Source organism: Ictalurus punctatus, chromosome 20 (assembly GCF_001660625.3).
Source record: "Ictalurus punctatus breed USDA103 chromosome 20, Coco_2.0, whole genome shotgun sequence".
Classification (NCBI taxonomy): domain Eukaryota; kingdom Metazoa; phylum Chordata; class Actinopteri; order Siluriformes; family Ictaluridae; genus Ictalurus; species Ictalurus punctatus.
Window position 1 is genome coordinate 23,630,169 of NC_030435.2, and position 15,058 is coordinate 23,645,226.

Consider the following 15,058-nt stretch of genomic DNA (forward strand, 5'->3'; position numbering starts at 1 on the left):
TAACAAAGCAGTGCATATGTATCAAAGCCTGCGGATAAAAAGGGTCCGCGAAAAGGACACCGATGTTCCGTTTCAGTAAAAAAATGCATAAATTAATTAAATAAAACACAAAGTTGCGAGAAAAAGACGGAGAATCCTGGAGAAATATAAAGTGATGATATGGCGATGTCAGACGGCGCCCCCTGTTGGTGAAATATGGCGAGTAATAAAATCATAATGACGATGATGATGTCGATGTTTTTCTTACTTGGGCTTCAGGCAGCGCTACGTCCATGATGTTCGGTTGCCCTCGTGGTTCCCCGTTCTCCAGCCGGGAATAGATCACCTGATATCCTCGGATCTGACCGTGCTGCTTTCCCGAGAGCGGCGGCTTCCACGTCACACGGATAGCCGTCGAGTTTACAGCTTCGACCTCCAACTTACGAGGAGGAGCTCCAGGCACTGTGAACAGAATATACACACACACACACACACACACACATATATATATATATATATATATATATATATATATATATATATATATATATATATACATTAGGGGGAAAAGAAAAGAAAGAAGCTTAGGTTATGAGAAAACTTTGAGCTGAAGTAGGAAATTTTATCATCTAGCTTTTTAATTAAAGAAAATAGAGACATTTAAATGAACGAACAAAACAAATAAATACCCCAGAGATGAACAAAGAAAGAGAAACAGAGAAAGAAGAAAATTCAGGCTTTGAAATAGGCTTTAAGGGGGCCAAGAACTCTCTTTTGCAAGGACCATGTAGGTAGCTAATAAATAAATAAATAGATAAATAAATAAATAAACAGATAAAAAAAAAATAAAAAATAAAAAACTGAACCAGGGTAGCAACTTAAAAGTAAAAACAAATTTGCGACACGAAAGTCTATCTTGAACACGAGTTTTAAAGAATTAATGCATCCTGTCAGTGCGAGGCATTAAAAATACAAACAAAAAAACAAACAAACCCTACCAGTACCTCAGGGCACCAGGTACTAAAGCATATTTCGTAGCTCGTAACAGAGACCCGACGCGTCCCTTACGATGCACTCGGCACTGAAAACGAGAACTTTCGCATGTATCCGAGAAACAAGGCAATAAAAAAAGGACAAAAATTAACATGCACCTCAGGGCGCCAGTACTAAAGGGAAATTTATTATGTTGCTCAGCATCAAAGTAGCGTATATGTTTTAATGTTCCCTTAAGCCCACACACACACACACACACACACACACACACACACACACACACACACACTCACACACACTCTTAGTTGTTAACTTTCTCAAGCAAGAATATGCCTAGTTTCCTGTTCCCCCTTAAAGCCTTTATTCTTTTCGTGCTCTGCCCTTTGAAGTTGAAAGTTTTGGGTTTTTTTTTTTTTTCTAAATAAAATGAAACACCGACTCGAAACGAAAACGACACCAAATATGAAAACTGATTCATTTATTTAAAAAGGAAAAAAAAAAAAAAAAAAGAAAAAAAAGAATTCAAGCTAAGGTAAGATAAGATAAGACAAAGTAATTTAAAAAAAAAAAAACGTAACTAACGATAAAACTTGAAAGAAATCCAGAAGCACGGAAACATCAGCGCTATGTTTTTAGGAGTTCAGACGATCCGTCGGACGTTCCCGACTCTCATTTAAGTAATCATCCCTGAGACGGTGAACTCGGACGTCTACGCGCGTGCTACGCTGCACCAGCGATCGTTGGTGCGAGTTAAAAAGCACGGCGCTCTGTTCGCGTGCTCCTTCGAGGCGATTCTGAGAATTTACCCGTTTTCTACAAGCTCTTTACGAAGTAAAGTAATGTGATGATCCAGCAAAACATTCACGGGTTCTAAAGGGAACTGGGTTCAGCGTTGCGAAGGGAGAGAGGGGAATTAAGGACAGAGAACAGCGTGTGGTGAAATGTGTTGAAAACTTGTTAATTACAGTAAGGAAACTTCAAATATATTAATTATAGACGGCGGGCCTTGTGGGATCCGGGAGAAAGAGAGCTCTTATTCTTATGAAAAAGTAAGTCAGTAAGTGAGAAAGGAGAAGAGACACTTGAAGAGCGATGATTATGACCCAAAATAAGTTCTGGACGGGTGGGAAAAGAGCGAGAAAGTCAGGGAATGAAGGAAAGGAGAGGGTGGAGTAGAAGAGTGGGATGTCCTGAAGCCAGAAGAAGAAGGAGAATCAACAAGGGGTAGAAACGAACTGTGAGGGGAGAAACTGGCGATGGAAAAAAAAGAGGGCTCTGTTTTCAGGCGGAGGAAAGGAGGGGCGAGAGAAAACCTCAGCCTTACAGCACCCTGCGAAAGAGCGCTTGATTACGTCTGGGAGAAAAAGCCTGGTGTGTCCAGGAGAGCGAAGCAAATCCTGTCATTTAGAGACAAAGCGCACGTTGTCTGCCGAGGAGAAGCGTGGGTCCCGTCTTAGACTAAAAGGCTCGGCTTTCCTCGGCCTGAACGTCCTCGCGCTTCATCGAAACGTCGCGGAGGGACAAGTCAGAGGCTTTTAGTCGCGTCTCAGTTCATAGCAGTTTGGCAAAACAGGTCGGGAAGTTAGCAGAAAGAGCAACCAATCGACAGGAAGCGAAAACCTCCCTCATGTCTAGTGTTAAATGCTAGAACTAACGCGAGAACCAACTTTTCGTCTCTTAGGGAGAAATGACGACTATTCACGAGATTATTCACGCCAACCTTATTCGACGTTCTCCGGACCTGCCTGATCCGTTTCGGATGTCCTGCCTCTGGATGGCGCTCTCATCTACTCCCATTCCAGACTGCTGGGACTACGGCTGCTTCTAAAGCCAAACAGACGTCATATAGATCCGTAATGAACTTTTTCACACTATCCGTTGTGACCCAGATGAGGACGGGTTCCCGTCTGAGTTCCTCGGGTTCCTCTCAAGGTTTCTTGCTCTTAACACATCCGCCACCGGCTCGCTCAATCGGGATAAATTCGCACTTTTAATATCTGTATACCGCGTTGATATGTTTCTGTAAAGCTGCTTTGAGACGATGTCTACGGTAAAAAGCGCCGTACAAATAAAACTGGACTGACTTGAATTGGACCCCTCGGTGACGTCTGGATAACGGCAGCTTGACCCCTAAATGAATGAGTATCTAGAAATGAATATTAGTATTAAGTGAGGTTAGAGGTTGACGAGAGCGAAAGGCAGGAAGATCAGAAAGGAGGAATAAACGGGACTTTTCATTCGGAGGACAGGGACCACCCGAGAGTTAAGAGGAAAAAGGACAGGAACGGGAAGCGGGGTTCAGATTCCAGCAGGAATTTTGGCACGTTGTAGCCAGGACATACCATCCTCGTTGGTTCGGATGCGTACAGGTGCGCTCTCAGGCCCGGGCCCCACGTCGGTGTGAGCCCTCACCCGCACCACGTACTCCGTCCACTTCCCCAACCCCTCTAGTACAACACCGGTGGCGTCCGCTCCGATATCCGTCACCTCGTGCCGCTCGGTGTCCTCGCCGCTCACCGCCTGGTAGCTCACGGTGTAGCGAACGATAGCGCCGTGCCTGCTGGCGGCAGGAGGCGGCACCCAACTCACCTTAATGCTAGTGGAGCTCAGACTGAGCACCTGAACGTCCTGAGGTGGAGCTGAGGGGGCTGGCAAGGCAATGGAATGGGAGTCAGGCAAAATTAAAACAAACCCAAGGTCAAATCAGGAAGAAGGTCAACACTTCTAGGCTCGGACTCTAGCCAGGTTCTTATCGGTTAGGGTTCGGATCGAGCGAGCCAAAAGGTTGTGGGTTCAAACCTCAGGACTGATGGAGACTTGGAAGCCTTGAGGAAATTTAGATCTATGCTTGGATTGGACACTGGCTTTAGATACCACGCGTCAGACGAATTGTGTAAATCATTCCAAAGATTTTTACTCACGAATATTCTCCAGTCTAAGTTAATGTTCAACGTTTATGAAAAAAAATTTAAAATCCCCGAAGTTTGATTAGAAATCGACGCTAAGTGTAATTACAGCGTAACTGTAGCTGTACAATAATTTACCAACAGATCGTCGGGTCTCCATGGCCACGGCACACGTCCCGTCGTCCGAACACAAGACGTGAAAGCTCGTCGAATCGATACCTTTATTCGACTCTAGCTTAGGCTCGGAGTACGGGTTTCTCAGCTGCCTGGCGACGATCGTTCCCGTGACTTTGACCACTCGAACAACAAGAGGAATTGGCTGAAAACGTAGAAATATAAGCAACCGCCATGCCCGTTAAGTGAGACGTCTTTGTTTCTGATGTCAAATTACAAACCTAATCTGATTTTATGCCTGGGGCACAAAGTCTGTTTGAATTTCGCATCGTCTTCAGGCCTCGTTTCACTGAACGTGAATATTCGCATGTCTTTAAGGAGTACAAATGGGGCTTAATGAGGAAAAGGGTGGCAGTGTAAAGGACAGCATGGTGAGACTGATACCACGAGACAGTGATCTGTCAATCGTTGGCCTACTTTGTGTGTGCGCGTGTGCATGTGTGTGTGTGTGTGTGTGTGTGTGTGTGTGTGTTGCTGCTTACATGTTTGAATGCCGGCTCTTTGGCTCGAAGACAGCGTCTTTCTGCATTTGTCAGGCTTCCAAGTGTCAAATCGCGTGACCGCTTAGAGAAGGGATGTGTGTGTGTGTGCGTGTGTGTGTTGGCTGGCAGGGTATCTCCATTCCTTTTAGGCAAACCCAATGAAAGGTCAAATTTTATTAAAATCAGTGTCAAACGATGCACAGGTGAATCTGGCTAAATTTCCACAGCCCAGAAGTGTGAAACAAACAAAAAAATGCACACAACAACAACAACAACAACAAATAATAATAATAATAATAATAATAATAATAATAAAATAACTAATATGAATCACTGAATGAACATCAACAAATCTGTCATTTATGAGTTAAAAAAGAACAGAAGGAATATGTTCGTGCATTTCTTTAAATAAATACAACATAAGACACATAAAATAGTAAATAATGGAGAAAAAGATGAATAAGAGAATAATAAAAAAAAAAACAGCGAATGGAAGGCTTTTGTTAACAACCAGAGCCCGGCAGGACAGGATCGCCACTATCACGGTTGCCATATTGGGCGTTTTTGCTTCCTAGCAGTATCTACAGTATCAAATAAGAATTCTGGATTCTGCTTGGTCAAAGGTCCTGATTAAATTTCGTTTCTATAGTAACGGCTCATTCACAGAGACTTGAGACGTTTATTACGCGGAGGGTTTACGTAAGGAGTCTCCAGTGTCAGCGGCTTTGTAACCGTCTTGAGGTGAAGCTGCGGGTGTTTTTATTCCTACAGTTAAACCACTGATTGTGATCGAAAACATGGAACAATCTGGCAACCTTTGCACCATCCAGCGGTTTCAATCTATTATAAATTTATTCGTATAATCTACTCATATAATATTATATATATAACGTGCTTATGCTAAACAGCCCCTCCCTCCAATGAATTTTAAACAGTACGTCCTTTTCTTCAATATAAACCGCCGATATAAAGATTTTAAAGCCGTAACATTGTCGTAATTTCAAGAAAAGTTCTCATTAGTTTGTACACAATTGTATTACCTGCCCTTCGGTAGTGATAGTGCTCATTCGCGCACAATCCCCTTCCCGAAGTGAATTTCCGGCTTTTTTCGAAAATCACACCGCAGACGCTAAACGAATCTATTTGCACAGACTCCGCCCTAAATTTCCCGCCATTAGCTAAAAACAACATGAATTTGCATATCCGCATCTGCTTATTTAGCTTTACGCTGTATTTGTATCGTTATACTCTTTTGTAAGACAGAATGCTCGACAGTGATATTCCGCCCTTGTGGACGGCCAAAGGGTTTCCCTCGCTCAGGAAAACGGGATAATTAATGGCAGAGACAGGAGAGGAAAGGGATGGAGAGGAAATCTACGGCTGTCCCTGAGCAGCAGGGTGATTTCTTTCTTTCTAAATTTTTTCTAGGTTAGCGCTGATATAACAGGAGGAAAGAGAAGAGCACTCACTGGACTGAGCGGTCCTGACTTCGATGGGCTTAGTGAAGACCCCCAGGCCCATTTCGGAGCGGGCGGCGAGGGAGAACTTATACAGAGTGTCTGGTTTCAGGCCTTCCACGGCGTACGACCCAGCCGGGATGAAGGTGACACGAATCTGCAAAAAGAACGCGAAACACCTTTTTATTTTCACCTTTATTCACTTTTCAAAGACATCCGTGTCTCGCAATCTCGGACCAGGCAGTGAGTGTGGAATCTCAGAGGAGACGCAACAAACCCTGGTGAAATATAAAAGCCTCGATGTTAAAATTGGTCTCGCATTATGCTAGTCATGCTAGCATTAAGAAGGAGTTTTCACTGTACCGGCATTACTTTTATTCGGAAAAACAAACAACAACATTAAAGGCCATATAAATATTCATTTTAAATAAACAAACATGAAGCGGACTCGGTGGATTCACTCTGGGTCTTCAGTAGTTTACCAAAAAAAGTGTAGAAACAGTTGATTTTCACTTCTTTAAACTTTAAAAAAAAAAAAAAAAGCTTTAAAAAAGGCTTTTTTTAATTCGACTTCTCAAAATGTGACAATACGCACAAAGAGTTTTGATGCTTTATTCTTTCTTTTATCTTTTTTTTAAAATGTATTTTAATAAAGAACGGATGAAAATCTCATTAAACGTGTCAGGCGAGGGTTACTGCATCACAAAATATAACAGCCAATCAGGTTCAAGTATGCAAATGCGAACCATTTTATAAAAATGTATATTTTTTAAAAAGCCAACAGATTACTCGTAAAGTTGTGGACGTGTCCAACTGACATATTCATAGCATGTAAATTTCTTAAGGGCAGTAAAAGTCATTCCACTAAGTCAGTCTTACTTCATTATAAAATATAACAGCCAATCAGGTTCAAGTATGCAAATGAAATCCATGTAACATCAATTCACCTGGGACAGGGGTAAGGAACGCTACGAGTGAAGGCATTTTTTAATTTACATATTAATAGAATGTAGATTATGTAATGAAACGTAATGTAACGAAAAAAGTGTTGGGACCGTGTGTTTTTGCATCATAAAACATAACAGCCAATCAGGATCATGTATGCAAATGAAGGCCATGTACTGTAGCGCCAGTTTACTCGGAAAATGGGGAAAGGGAGTGTAAAGGCGAGGGAGTTTTCTTCCTCCTAATTTGCATATTCATTTAATCTGGATATATTGTAATGAAGTAAAGGAGTGTTACTGCATTAAAAATAACAGCCAATCAGGTTCATTTATGCAAATGCAAGCCATGCCAGATTACTTGAGAAGGGGGGGGGGGGGGGGGGGTTCTAATTTGCATACTCGTAGAATCTGAATTCTGGAATACATATCTTAAGTTTAGTTTTCATCCTGGTACGCCGCCATACTGATATATCGTCACACCCCTATAGTCCACAGCCACATTTTTACCGGAACAGGGAACGATCAGAGCGTTCAGAAGGCATCTGCTCTCAACATGGGCCGATTTTACCCACGTCTCCTCCACATGGCGTGCGAGTTTTTGCCAAGACTTGAATCGGCGGATCCGTTGTCAGTGGGAATTGATTAGAACGTCCTGTTTTTGTTTTGCCTTTTTTTTTTTTATTTAAAAAAAAGGCAAACAATCTACAGGACTCATCCTCTCGAAACGATTCTCAGGCGTTTGCCCTGGGGCCACGGTGCAGAAATGTCAATTTGGACCGCCTTTGATTTTCAGTCATGGCCCTGAATCATACGCTTGAATAACCCCCTGTATGGAGCCCAATAACAGAGAGACAGAAAAAGAAAACAAACAAAAAAAGGGATAAGTCCAGATCTGCCGTACCTTATTGTCTGATCCGTCCTCCCAGTAATGTAGCTCGTATAAAGTGATCGGTTCTTGGACGGGCCAAAGCCACTTCAGCATAATCCTGGCGTCGGGTTCGGCTTCGGCCTCGAACCCGGAAGGCTGTGCCGGGACTGAAGAGCGTACGGGAAAGAAAGGACGTTAGCAAAGAAATCAGTAAACATTAATAAACCCGATTATAACCAGTCAAAATCTTTTATTCTGGACACCTCACGCCAAATTCGGACCATCACCCACAGTCCAACAGCTTCTCTAGCTTTAGTGCTCGAGTGACAAATGCTAGCTAACGAATCATGGAAGCCACCTAAAATCCACCTTTTATCCCCCGAACCCCTGTCCAGTTCTAGAAACACGAACAGAACTCCTCCATGAAGCCTGGAACATTATTATGGCGGCCATCTTGGAAAACAGGAATACATTACAATACAAGTCCCCTAGGCCCCGCCTCCCCAAATTTAGATTCGAAATTGTAGCAGAAATCCGGAATTGACGTCAGACGACGATATATTCTCACTTCGAACGTTCTAATTTTTTTTTAGGAACGAGATTACGTAGCTTATGACGTTCTTTGAAGTAACTAGACACATTTAGGAATGGCCTGGAATGGCACACAATGGATTTTAATTGTGACAGACTTCCATTTTTTACTACTTGACCCTCGTAGAAACAAACAAACAAACAAACCCACCCACTGGATACGTCTCGCCCGGCTCGTCAGCTGAACTTATTTGCACTCTTCCCCATTTGCGCTTTTTCCATGATGTGTTTTTCATCCTATATCTGTCTCTCACTTTGGTAAACATGTATATTTATTCAATCCGCAGCATAGACAAATCTCGGTCATGTCACGGCAGAATGAATCATTTCAGCAAGCTTTGAACTTTGTACGCCGCACACACACACACACACACACACACACACACACACACACACACCAAAACTAGTCCCAGATCCTCGCTGTGTTTATTCCTGTTTCTCTGTCTATAAAAATCTACGTCTCTCTGAGCTGCGACAAAGAGAAAATGACAAACAAAAAGGTTTTATAAAATCTGAAGGACTTCAGTGAGGTTCAGCAGGTGCAACATTTACTAAACAAAAAGCTTAAAATACACAAAATGTTATTGTTTTGACTGGCAGAAGCTTAGCTGGGACCCCCCCCCCCCATTTTAGATATCAGAAATGTCCACAAAAGAGTCAATAGACGAGGCATGGCACGGTTGGATGGCGTTTGAAGTTCTGCATTGATAGCAAAATTGTTTTCCGCCTCGGCGCATAGTACGGCGACTCGGGTAGGGGGTATCGCCTAAAGCTTAAAGGCGGAGCTTGTACGTTAGCAGTTATTCGAATGATTGTATCGTATTTTGTGGTCAGACGATGTGCGTAATGGCTGATCGACTGTATGAAAAGTAAGAAGAACATACCTCCTTGCTGCGTTTTGACCTGCAGGACATCCGACGGAGGTCCGTCTCCTACGGACGTGAAGCCCAGGACGCGGAGACTGTACGTGATGTTGGTGGTTAATCCAGAGATTGTGGTCAGTCGGCTGTCGTCGGTGTTGTGCTTCAGCCAGGCGCTAAGCTGCAGCTCCGGATCGGTCGTGTAATAGATGCGATATCCACGGATCTGCCCGTTGGGTTCCTCCGGAGGTTCCCACTGCACCAACATGGTGCTAGAGCTCAGCATGCGCGCCTGCACGTGCAGTGGAGGAGACGAAGGAGCCTGTTCGCTGGTGCGGGTCTCCACGGCGTCGCTCGGTGGACCGCGCCCGATGTTGTTCACCGCCATGACGCGGAACTCGTACTCCGAGTACGGGCTCAACCCGCCGATGCTGTAGCGCGTCGTGGCAACGCCGTCCACTTCCTGGTAGCTGCTGTCGGAGGCTTTGGAGCGATATTGGATCATGTAATAGGAGACGGGTTCCGGGTTCCCAGAGTCCCACGTCAGGGTGACGCTGGTGGCCGTCGTTTCCGTTACAGTCAGAGACGTGGGGGGTTTGGGGAGAGCTGAGGAGATGGAGAGCAAACGAAGGTTTCAGAAACTCCAGAAACCAAAGGTAAGCCTTTGGTAACCGAGGTGTTGCCCTTGTTCCTTGGAATTGCCAACTAGTTCGCTACCAAAGTCATGTTAAGCTACAAACACAATCTCCTGATGTAACTTTCACCATACGTCATCTGGGTCTTTAGCTAATGACAACGACAGCCCGTTCCTGTAATGCTAAACGCTAGCGTGTTAAGTTTGCATAAATAAAAACCCTGCGTTAAACTAACCACGCGGATGACGTCATGGTACTGTCATAAATAATGGCCAACGTGTATTATCATCACACGACGACTGTCACTTTATATTCCTTGCCAGTGATACCTTGCTTGGCCACTGAAGCCCATTCTGAATCAATTTTATAGAGTGTCAGAGATAGAACCATCACAAAGCACGAAAGAAATACAGCCCAGCTCAACTGGAACGCTGTGTGTTTGTGAGAGACAGAGAGAGAGAGTACGAGTACAAAGGGCAGGCGAGCAAGTCAGGAACAAAATCCTCGTGTCATTTAGACTTGCGACCAGCCTGTAGATAAACGTCCGCGACACTCTCTGAGCCCTTATCGATTGTCGAAGCGCAAAGTGAGATCGATAGAGTTAGCGGTTGCTAACGCGAGTCCTGGTGTCTAGTGGGACCGAAACACACTCGAAGCCTGCTCTGTACATTCGCTGTGGGCAAATACAAGCTCCGAATCATAGAAAGGGCAAAGAACTGAAGCCCGTTTATGTCTCCAGTCAGCTTTCCCAAGTCCCTAAAGTTCATTAAATGGTAGAGAATCGGACAGCGTATCCGACAGGACTTTTTAAATTACGCTCACGCCGGACTCGGGAGGAGCCACAATCAGGGCCTGGTTCCGTTCGATTCTGAGCTGACACTGGTTTTAGCGAATTTAGGCAAGATTAAAAGTGCAGGTTATCATTGTTCAGGTCTTATTATTTTATTACAAGTGGAGTTCACCTCACTGGCGGCAGAAGGCTTTTAAATATATCAAACTGCTCCTTTAGAGGAATAAACAGTGAGCCGAAATCTGTGCTGAGGTATGCTACCTCGATTTAATCAGACATTTCTCTTCTTGTTCAGCTTCGATTCATAATACCAACGTGCAAGGAATGAACCAATAATGGAAGATAATCCCCCCCCCTTCATTCCTTCTCACCGGGTCTTTCGTCGGCAGGTCCAGAACCGTGGACTGTTGCGAGGCTCCGGTCTTTCTCTCTATAGAATGGCGGCTTGTGGTAAACAGTTTCTTTCTCTCAATTCTCTTTTGAAAGGTTTACCGTTTGAACCGAACATACCATCAGAGAAAAGACCTATTATATGTGCATCCAGGCAACATAACTACCAACGTTACCATGGAACAGGAATGGCTGGCGGTTCCTCTGCTTCTCGCTCAAACTGAAGGCCAGTGAGGAGTATAAATAAATAAATAAATAAATAAGACTTTACCTTTGACTGTAACTTGCGCCGTGGCTTCGATCATCCCCAGAGAAGACATGGCCACGCAGGTGTAGTTAGCCGACTTGCGGATGTTGGTAAGCTCCAGAACGTTGCGCCCTACGGGCATTTCATCTTCTTTGGTGAGCTCGACTTCTCCAGTCATCCACTTGACGTAGGGCATCGGGGCTCCGACGGCAACGCAGGTGAGATTAGTGCTGCCCCCCGGCATCACCTCCTGATCGCTGGGCGGGATGGAGAAACGGGGTGGCACCCGCCGTACTGGAACGCATAACGAAAAGAGTAAAGTGAGATTTTTGGATCTGTAGCAGAGGCGAGATGCGAGATGCGAGAGCAGACACCGAACGGTACTACTACAGCCGTCACTCAAATCACTCAATCACTCAAATCAAGACCTGATCGCCCGGTTTATTTCTGTGTGATATTCAGCTAGCTTCCTAACTCGACCATAATTGGGTTGAGTCTTTTGTATAGCGCCTCGGAATACAATCGGAGACTCTACAGAGAGATAATGAAGATTAGCGGAAAAGACGGAAGTACCGTTCAGGTAGATCGGATTAAGCAAGATAGCTCGCTAATGTTTAACTTGATTGAATGCGCTGTGTTCTCCCCCTCCCCCTTTCGAATTTTATCGTCTAATCCAATCCGCAGGCTTTTTGAGGCCTTTTCCGATTACAGGGTGTCGATGGCGTGAGATCGTCGGCGTATGCTGCCGTATCTGGATTGCAGCGCTGGGAGAACAGCCCGTGGGACACGCATTGTTCATCGAGGCCTTTTTTTCCCCTTCTCTTTGTGCAGCTCTGATATGCAGATAACCTGACATTATAAAGAGGTTCCCATGGAGATGAAAAAAAAAGGGGCCTGTTGACGTTGTGAGTAGACCGAAGAGAATGAGAGAGCGAGAGAGCGAGAGAGAGAGAGAGAGAGAGAATGGACTATCGGCATGGAGGCTGATCTGAATACTTTAAGGAAGGAGAGATGGCCTGGGATAAACACTTTCAGCATGAAGGGGAAATCAAGGGCGAATAAAGAATCTCACAAGGGAGACGAAGGATAAAAACGGCCCCTTAAAATACAACACAAAGTCCTATTGTGCTTCTGTTCGTTCGTTTTCTCTCTATTCGGCGTGCGTCGAGATTACCATCTTGTCCCTTTTGTACCGAAAGTAGCCTCCGCTTAATTATTTTCTTTAAAGGGAACCGAACCTGAGCGAGCGCTCCGATTCGTTCTGGTTGAAATGCCACAGCAGGACCGAATGGACTTTGTCGCGTTAACGCACCTCTCCCGAGGTCTCCACGGAGAAACGCCGTAGACGCTAATTGCTTTTCGCAGCAGACCCCATGAAAATGGATTTTCAAATATTTCTTAATTTGGCCAGACAGTCACGATGGTCACGCTTGTTATCCAACCCGCCCCCGGGTCATTACGCGCCCGCCTCGGGGGGAAAAAGGCCAAGTCTTGCCGTCTTGAGGTTCTCGCCAGCACTTTGTTTCAATTAGACACGGGGCAGGATTTGAAAATCCGACAAAAAAAATAAATAAAAAAATGGTTACAAACGTGTCTCAAAGACGAATGGAGAAGGCAACGAAGGTGAAACTGGCCGGTAACGCCCGAGATATTTCTCAAAGCAATAACCGCGAGTGATCCGGGTCGTCAGCGCGGCCGGGAGAACGGAGTCTTAATAAAAAATAAATAAATAAAAGAAGCGGTGGCACACGTTCTTTTTAATTAACCGCGCTGAATGTCAACGCGTTTGCGCATTACAGCTTAATGACGGTGTGGATATGGGTGTTAGCATGTGAGCGAGAGGAGGAGAGGAAAACGAGCTGACGCTGTTAGCCGGAGTCGACTGCAGAAGAGAAGAAGCAGGGCGTGCAATCTAAAGAACGAAACGCGGGACACTAGACGCTGTGCACGTCAAGCAAAACTACATCGACGGGTGTTAGCATGCGATTACGAATCTTGTGCAGTGCAGCGGATAACGACGTGTAACTAGCATGTGCAAAGAGAGAAACAGAGGAGGCTTCAGAGTCAAATATGAGCTTGTGAGAGATACCCTGTTTGATTTGCATCGCCTATAAACCGTGCTATACCACTATATTTCATATTATTGTTAGCACTAACGTTAACAACGGAGCTTCCTGGTTTCCCAGCAGAACGTTACGCAGAACAACACACTTCCTCCGCCAGCTCGCCTTCTTCCCATAGTGCATCCTGGTGCCGTCTCTTCCCCAGGGAAAGGACCCACGCGCACGCCCGTCCACGTGATGTAAAAGAAAACGTGATTCATCAGACCAGGCCGCCTTCTTCCATCGCTCCATGGTCCAGTTCTGATGCCCATTGTAGGAACTTTCGGAGGTGTACAGCGGGTCGGCATGGGCGCTCTGACCCGTCTGCAGCTACGCAGAACCCATACGCAGCAAGCTGTGATGCTCAGCGTGTTCTGACTCCTTTCTATCAGAACCAGCAGGAACCTTTTCAGCAGTTTGTGCGACGGTAGCTCTTCCGTGGGATCGGACCAGACGGGTCAGCCTTCACTCCTCACACGTATGAACGCGCATTCTCACCGGTTCTCCTTCCTTGGAGCACTTTTCGTAGGTACTAACCGCTGCATACCAGGAACACTCCACAAGACCTGCCGTTTCGGAGACCCAGACGTCTAGACGTCATGATTTCTCCGTCGTCGAAGTTGCTCAGACCCTTACGCTCGCCCAACAAGTCAACTTCGAGATCTGACCTTTCACCTGCTGCCTAATAAATATATCCCTCCGCCCCGACAGGTCCTGCTGTAACGAGATAATTAGCGTCACTCACGTCCCCCGTCAGCGGTTTTAATGTTACGGCTGACGGGTGTATACGAAATCCCGGTTTAAAGGGTAAACGCGTTACAGCAGTGCTCGTTACGTCGACTCTCTTTTTTGTTACCGAATGCAAACTACGACTCTGTGTCCTCGTTATCGAGCTCTACGCTCTTCCCTTCGCTCCTGCCTGTTCCAACAAACAAAAGAAAGAAAACTAGAGCAGGCAAAAAAAAAAAAGAAGAAGAAGAAAAAAAAGCAAAAGTAGCACACAGAAAGGAGCGGGTTCGGGTTCATGCGGTTCCTCGGAGGCAAATAAAGAAGATATTTACGATGTCGGACGAATTGGCGAATCAGAAAGAAAGAATTACAGACTGATACGAGGGGCTTCAGTTCCGTGAGAAAGGAAAGGGTTAAGAGTGAAAGAGACAAACCTTCACGCTGGTCTGAGAGGTGTTTATGAGGAGATGGTGAAGTGGAAATGGAGACAACAACAACAACAACAAAAGAGAGAGAGAGTAAGAGACATTTGTGTGAACAGACAGTGATCAATGCAGTGGAGACAGACGGCCACGCCCAAAGGTCTGAGTGCATTAACAACAATAAACAACTTTTACTTCCTGTTTGTGGAATCGGAGTTCCTCACACACACACACACACACACACACACACACACACACACGTCATATATCTCCTGAAGAGTTGATACTACACCTTCATGTTTCTCCCTCAGGCACAGCATATACCACTCTTTCTTCCATCCTTCTTCCTTTCCATTTCCCCCTTTTTCATGCTTCTCTTTCATTCTTTCCTTTCCTATTCCCCTTTCTTTTCTTTCCCCCCCTCCCTTCTTTTCACTGTCACCCTTCTTCCAACCTTCCAAGTTTTCTGTCTCTTTAATTTTCCATCCT

The 15,058-nt window shown here is 45.1% G+C and overlaps 1 protein-coding gene across 7 annotated transcripts in view; it reads right to left on the reverse strand.

Annotated features, from left to right (window-relative positions):
- ptprfb (protein tyrosine phosphatase receptor type Fb) overlaps positions 1-15,058 on the reverse strand; it is a 157,839-nt gene that overhangs the window by 53,870 nt on the left and 88,911 nt on the right. For 6 of the 7 annotated variants that reach the window (XM_053673677.1, XM_053673679.1, XM_053673678.1 and 3 more), the window contains exons 7-12: positions 11,341-11,610; positions 9,279-9,860; positions 7,837-7,970; positions 6,004-6,148; positions 3,315-3,620; positions 248-441 (exon numbers count right to left, since the gene is read on the reverse strand). In XM_053673677.1, the coding sequence (XP_053529652.1) occupies positions 248-441; positions 3,315-3,620; positions 6,004-6,148; positions 7,837-7,970; positions 9,279-9,860; positions 11,341-11,610 (1,631 nt within the window). Of the gene's footprint in view, positions 1-247; positions 442-3,314; positions 3,621-6,003; positions 6,149-7,836; positions 7,971-9,278; positions 9,861-11,340; positions 11,611-14,861 lie in introns of all 7 variants that reach the window. The other variant, XM_053673682.1, reaches the window with a different exon arrangement.